At 40.7% G+C, this 6,921-nt stretch overlaps 1 protein-coding gene across 2 annotated transcripts; it reads left to right on the forward strand.

The window, feature by feature from the left end:
* LOC136468047 (protein HEAT INTOLERANT 4-like) lies at window positions 1-5,991 on the forward strand. Of its 2 annotated transcripts, XM_066466904.1 has the most exons (15): window positions 1-204; window positions 383-606; window positions 1,349-1,387; window positions 1,516-1,569; window positions 1,663-1,726; window positions 2,118-2,176; window positions 2,799-2,923; window positions 3,046-3,105; window positions 3,267-3,325; window positions 4,272-4,345; window positions 4,844-4,882; window positions 4,973-5,035; window positions 5,134-5,181; window positions 5,266-5,391; window positions 5,480-5,991. In XM_066466904.1, exons 4-15 carry the CDS (start codon window positions 1,531-1,533, stop codon window positions 5,525-5,527), a joined length of 804 nt encoding a protein of 267 aa, XP_066323001.1. In that variant the 5' UTR covers window positions 1-204; window positions 383-606; window positions 1,349-1,387; window positions 1,516-1,530; the 3' UTR covers window positions 5,528-5,991. The 2 variants fall into 2 exon arrangements, with proteins under 2 accessions (XP_066323001.1, XP_066323000.1); XM_066466903.1 differs by lacking the exon at window positions 383-606 and having other exon boundaries at window positions 46-204.
* Window positions 5,992-6,921: the final 930 nt, after the last annotated feature.

The following is a 6,921-nucleotide window of genomic DNA, read 5'->3' on the forward strand; positions in this document are numbered from 1 at the left end:
TTCCCCCGGCGCCGAAAGGCCCTCGCCTCATCCAGACGCCAACCCTAGCAACCGAGAGCGGGGGGCGCGGGGTAGGTAGCGCACGGCGGCCACTGATTCGAGTAAGCCGGAGGCGGCGGCGAAGGAGGCAGCTCCTCTGGGGCGGAGTAGCGCGTCAAGGTGCTGCCCAAGCCCAAGGTCGACATGCCCCGGAAGAGGAATCTGGTGAGTAGGCTGCTGTTTCGGTTGCGTGCTTGGGGTTGTTAGGTTTTCCGTTACCCATCAATCGATTGAAATCTCGTTTATCCATCAATCGCCAAAATCTCTATTACAAAAATGAATGAATGGGATTTGGGGTTAGGAATTAGGGGATCTGGGGTCGGAAGTTACCTGTGACTTGCAGGCCTAGAAGGAGCTCAGGGAGGCTCGCCGGCCGGCGGTGGAGGCGCCGCCGGAGCCGGGCAGTGGAGGAACCCCAGTGGGCGGCGGAGGCGGCAGGGGTGTCTGGCCCTGACGGAAGCCGAGGGGAGGTGGTGGTGGCGGGGGGGCTCCGCGTTGGGCGTCGGCGGTTGGTGTATCGCACATGAAGATGAAAGCAGGAAGAAGAAAGAGAGAAAGGAGATCCAGGTCTGGATGGACTGTTGGATCAATGTCTAATGGTTATAGACGTTGGTTAAGAGAAAAATTAATTTTCAATCGATTGCCACCGAGACACTTCCTTTGCGTTTTGATAATTCGTATCCCCAAATAGGGAGCGTTGGTCCTTAACTGATTAGCTCGCGGACAGCTTCACTTTTGATTGGTGCTTGCATTGCTGGGATTTTTTTTTTGGTAGAAAATGGGGGATGTTGGTTCCGTTCTTCTGCTAGTGATGCTCAAATGCGCATCTCACTGTTTATATGAGTATGTTATTAACACTTGGTTTGACTATTAGTTTGTTCTCATGTAAATAGGAAACTGGAATGCTTTACCCCGTGGTATTAGAGAATTCGTGACTGATGAAAATTTTTTAAGCCCGTGTGCGTTCTGCTGGTCAACCTTTTTCCAAGTCTGGTGCTAGCAATTGCTATGTCAGTCGAGGAGCATGCCAGATTAGCACTAGGTTTATGGTAGTGTTGGAAGATGATGAGTCAGCAACATGTTTCTGGCATGCTGACTCAGAACATATTCATTGTTGCACAACAGGTGCCATGTTCTATTTGCAGCCTTTTTTTTTTCCTTCTTTTTATGACAGCAGTTTCTTCCTATTGGAAGCAACCGCTATGACTGTTTTCAGAAGTTGTCATTATGATTAGAATTGTGATCTTGTATGATGGCCTTGCTATTTTGATTAGTGTGTGTTTTGACTAATGGTTTGTATTCTGTTCAGGAGGATCTGTGGTGGTCTGTTTTTCCTATTGGGACTGAGGTTTGTTCCCATCCCTTTTTTTTCGCAATGTGTATGTTAGTCGTGCGCACTTGGACATATTATATAGCTTAAGCTGTACACATTTCCTTGCCTTGAACAACTTATAGAACTTGGCTTGTCATCTGCAGTGGGAAAGCATTGATATGATAAAGGAATTCAACTGGAACTTCGAAAATTTAGAGGTATGATAGTCAAACTTAATCTTGTAAGATTTACCCCCTTTTTGAATGTTTAACTTCAGCATACAGTGATATGTGGTTGTTGTTGATGAGCAGAAAACACTAGAGGAAGGGGGTGAACTATATGGGAAGACGGTTTACTTGTTTGGAAGCACCGAGCGTCAGTAACTAAGTATACTTGGCACTCAGCTGTTTCTAAAGTTGATTTTGCTACAGTTGATCCTTGATACATGTTTTGTAATGTTGATAATATTTCAGTAATCTGTTTCTAAAGTTAGTTTTGCTACCGTTGATTCTTGATACATGTTTTATAATGTTGGTAATATTTCGTAATCTGTAGCAAAGTAGGGTTATCTGGCCATAAATTTACTGATGTTTGTTTTAAGTGCTATTAGTCTGGTTTAGTGAGATTCAACAATTGTATTTGTGTATCACTTTATATATTGTATGTAAAGTGGCTTTAGTGTCTGCCATCTTCTTATTTCCATACTAGTTTTACACCTATTGAATATTATTCCATACAAGTCAAATTGGCTCCTCTTGGTGTGCAGCACAACTATCGGATGTTAATGGTGAATTGAAGATCATACTTGTTCCTGTTGTAGTTGCTGTAAGTTCTCATCCACTCTCTTGGCCCAGCATCTAACACCATTATATTTACATTTTGTGTTTCAAAGCGAAACATGTTAGTAGGAAAAAAATGTACAGCGGAGAATGGTCTTGCAGTTGTACAGCTGAACCTTTAGCTCATGTCTACATCAGATAAACAAATCAGCAGTTCTGTTTATACCTTTTGCATTACTTAAAAACATACCATCTTTAGTATATTATTGTTTACGATTTTTATGTAGAATTATTAATTGCACAGGATGAAAATTTATGTATCAGCTTTTAAGTTTAGAAAGTTGCTACAAGCTTTTGAAAATAAAAGGAGTAAGAAACTCTATTTATTTTGTCAGTTGATGTTACCAAGAGAATTATCTTAGTAGGAGCATTTATTTCCTTCTATTGCTGTTGTTCAGTTATGATTCTGTTTTCTCTCTCTAAGATTTCCTGTTAACTTGTCAAAAATTATTTGGCTGGTGACCTTGTCTTGCTCTTCACTGATGTTTTTTACCCTAACATGCAGTATCAAATATTTGTCATATTTGTTAATTTGATCAAATGCTTGTTTAAGGCCTATGATCTGGATGGTCTGTCTTGTTTAGCAGTTGACATGTTCAATTTTGCAGGTTGACTGTCCTTTTCCTCCATCAGATAAGATTGGCATAAATTTGGTTCAAACGGGAGAAGAAGAAATAGTACCAATGAAAAAGATGAAGATGGCATGGGTGCCTTATGTTCCTCTTGAGGACTGGTACTGTTGCGTTACTTATATCGAGCAATATTTGTTGCCTTTTGTTTTCATTCTTTATATCCCTGCTTTTTCCCTCTACTTTGTAACTTATTTTGCTCACCTTGCTATTGCTTTGCCTACAGGTTTGGCAGGATTGAACGTTTGAAAACAAAAATCTTCACTCTCTGTTGCACCCAGCGGAGGTGAGTTTTATGAATTTATGCTTTCAGAATTTCATGCTTTAGGTACATATTTATTTCTGTTGCTTATATGTTTCCAGGCATTTTCATTCTCATTCAATGATGTGCTATATTTCCATTACCACTAGTTACGATTACTAAATCTCAGGTTTATACATTTACAGGTCTGCGCTGAAGCATATGAGAACTGAGAGAGCCAACAAGTTCAACTACTGCACGCCCTGTAAGCTGAATTGGGTTTATTTTTTTAGGCCTGTATTATGCTTCTCTAGTAATATCTATTTTTTTACCCTTTTTGCTTTATGATCCTTTGAATACCCCTTACCATTAGAGAGGTTCCACTGTTGTTATGTTGTACCTATCTTTGGCACGTGTCATGCCAAGATCATGAAAACCAAACCATCCAAAAGTGTGCATAATTCTGCAGAACTGCAGCCACTATTAGTTGAATGGTTGCAATGCAATTCTTCGTCTTGGAATGATGCCCTTTTCCCTAATCAAATTGTTAATTCATTGAAGTGGCAGTTGAAGAAACATGCCTGCAAACACATGCAATGGCTTTTAAACTTGTTTTTTTGGTTGACTGGTATTCCGTTTTACAAATCATAATGGCATCATATTTAGTAACACCAGTTTGAATTATATCCTGGTTGCTTTCTAGTAATTTGATGGCACATAATATCCTGTCCTAAGCGAATCTCTCTTTTATTCTCCTTTTTCTTCTGAGGGATAAATTTCTTCTTTTCATTTTTTGCACTTTGGTGCATATTTGCTTGGCCTTTAGTGCTGTTCGCACCTTGACGGTTAGCATCTCTAGAGCGTGCAGATTTTCAGGTCATGCTATTTTCAGAAAGTACTCAGTGGTGCCTATGTAGCAGCATGTAATGCTATGTAGCAGGGTTGCGCCTAGTGCCTAAGAACTGCCAGGATGGAATTGTCAATCACATTCTAAGACATTATAAGCACGAAAAGATTGCTAAGAACTCAAAATGACCCAACACTCACTGAATCCTGTTTGGCACAATCCACTCTCAGATATGTGCCCATATCCTAGAGCTGTTCTACTAGTTGATCACTCGATTTAAATTTATATGGCATTAGTTGTTTAATGATATCATTCTCTGTAGGGTAATCTCATCGGCATATGAACCTTGTTTAATATCTTGCAGATTACATGCCACTAAATCCTCCTGAAGATGAAGATGGCACAGTTGTCAGCGTCATATATCCTCTAGAACCCCCGGTAAGCTTCCTTTAAGTGTATTATTGCTGTGATCTAGTCTGCTTTAGTCTGTGACGTGATCATCAGTCGATGAGGTCATGGTTTTTGTCCGGTACTGGTGACATGCTGCCATTGCTGTTGCTACATAAGGCGATCTCGTGCTGTGGGGGCCCCTCATCTTCCATTGCTAGTATCTGATCATGCGCATTGCTTCCGTTTTGTCTTAAATGTTGTCACCTGTTTTGTAGTATGTTGGATGCTTGACCTAAGTTGTTCCTGTCACAATTTGATGGTGCAAAACCCAAGTGGATGGGTGGGTTGTTTGAGGTTTCCTTCTGTTGATAATAAAGCAACAATAAAATCTGCTTAGCCTGCTTTCCACTTTGTAGTTATTGTATTTCTATTTCAAACACTATTGGCAGAAGTGCACTCGTGCATCCTAATTAATTCTCCAGGTCTGGTTTCAAGTAGCTGTAAATTGTTCATACATTAATGTTTACCTTGTGCTGCTTGTTGCAGATAATTTGTGATTTTGACTTGGAATGTGATTCTTACGAGGTTTGTAAGGAATTTCAGTTGTTCTACTCTGATGTACAATGCTACCTATGAAAGGACATCCATGTTGAATCATATCATGTTGCAATGCAGGATTTAGCTGATAAGATAGTCAAAGCTGAGGGGTTGCCAGAGGATGAGAGGGAAAAAATTGAGGTCACTAATCTCTTCTTGATCAATTATACACTCTAAAGTGAGCATTGTTTTACAGCAGTAACTCCCTTCCTAATTTTGCTGCCACGTTTCTTTGACAGAAATTTCTAAAGGAGAAGGTTAAACAAGGGAAAATAAAACTGAAACAGGTCCATTTAACTGAAATATTTAATCAGTTTCCAAGAGATTTGATGCTTTACAATATTCAATATTCCCCAAAACTTTTTCTGCAGGCTGAAGAAGCCAGGAAGAAAGCTCTTGAAGATATGGACCCTAAGCAAAGAGAGGCATTTGAAAACATCAAATTTTACAAATTCTATCCTGTGAAAACCCCGGATACACCTGATGTTAATGTGAAGGTATGAAGTTGTTCTTCAGTGCTCATTACTTTAAATGTATCTGAACCTGCAACACTAGATTTAACTTGGTATTTACTATTGTCTGCAGTCGAGGTACATCAACAAATATTATCTCAAGGCACATTATCTGACGTAATGGTGTTCCTGATGTCACATGTTTGCTAAACTGTGATTAATTAATCTATCCAACTTGAAGAGTTCTTGTTATAGAAGTTTCTGGAAGCTGGGTAGATCAGCTCGGTGACATAAGAGTGTAGTCTCGTGTTGGTCCATTAGATACAATGTTGCATCTGAACTCAGTTGTAATAGAGCTACTGTCACTTGTCTGGACAACCCTGAGCATCCCGTAGGCATCTGAACTCTCTTTGCTGACATCCGGAGCATGGATTGTTGTGTAGTACGTCCGGTATTGGATTGAAGGGGAAAACAATGGATCCACGTCCGGTATAACTAGTCGTTGGTGAAGTTGCTTTAACAGTCGCATCAGCACGGAGAGGGTACCATTAGCACGAGGGAACAAATACAGCGAGGGTCCCTGTTTTTGCATCTTAACCTTCACCTTCCTTGTATAAAAACAAAACTAAAGTAACCTTCTTTGTATATGGCCTTGCATGTACCTTACTGTGTATGTATGAATACGCTGATAATTGAGATGTAAATAACCATGCAGTTAATTATTAGTTTTACTCTGATGCTACCAACTCCTCATTCTGCGTTGACCAATTCGTATCGCTCTAGTAGTTGACGATGGGCCATCAGTGGGCCGGGCCTAAAGTTGACACAAATAATCACTATCCGTGCCGATTCATAAAGATGAGCCAGCACAAAGACCATCCATAAGCCTCCTCGTGCAGGATGTCAACAAGGGCACATAATTCTCTCCCAACAATAAATAACTATCCCTGTTGAGCGTTTTCAAGAGTCTTCGTAAACTTAATTCACATATATCCTCATAAATTATAGGGTGCATCCTAACAAAAAATATCACTACAAGTAGTTCTCTCCCCAACAATTTTCTCAGCTGAGATAACATATACACCTTGTTTGCTTCCACTGAAATTTAACTTATGTTGCTGTTTATGTTAATTTGTCGTGAGAGGATAAACATTATGTTACCTTGTTACGTTGCTGCTTATGTTGCAGGTTTAGAATTGTATTTACTTCAAAAGACAAATGGATAAACATTATAAGCATAAAATATACTTAGAGGGGCAAAGACAAATTAAGCATGTTGATGGTGTCGGGTACAAATATACCAGGTACCCTAAGAGGAATGCTAAGACTATATCCAGCCACTGTCCATACGGCCCAACGAAAGGGATCCGATGGAAAAGGCCCACTAAGGCCCACGAAGGGGGGGGGGGGACGAGCTTATGCCAGCCCAGAACCCCTCGGGCACAACTGAACCCTCGGGCGATAGTTTCCGTCTCGCCCGACCCCCGTGACGTCATCACACGTCACCACTACCGAGACCCCAAGGCCTCGGGCGCAGATGGGAGGATTCTTCTCATCCAAGCCGTCCAACGGGTC

The sequence above is a fragment of the Miscanthus floridulus genome, chromosome 7 (assembly GCF_019320115.1).
Source record: "Miscanthus floridulus cultivar M001 chromosome 7, ASM1932011v1, whole genome shotgun sequence".
In the NCBI taxonomy this organism is placed as follows: Eukaryota; Viridiplantae; Streptophyta; class Magnoliopsida; order Poales; family Poaceae; genus Miscanthus; species Miscanthus floridulus.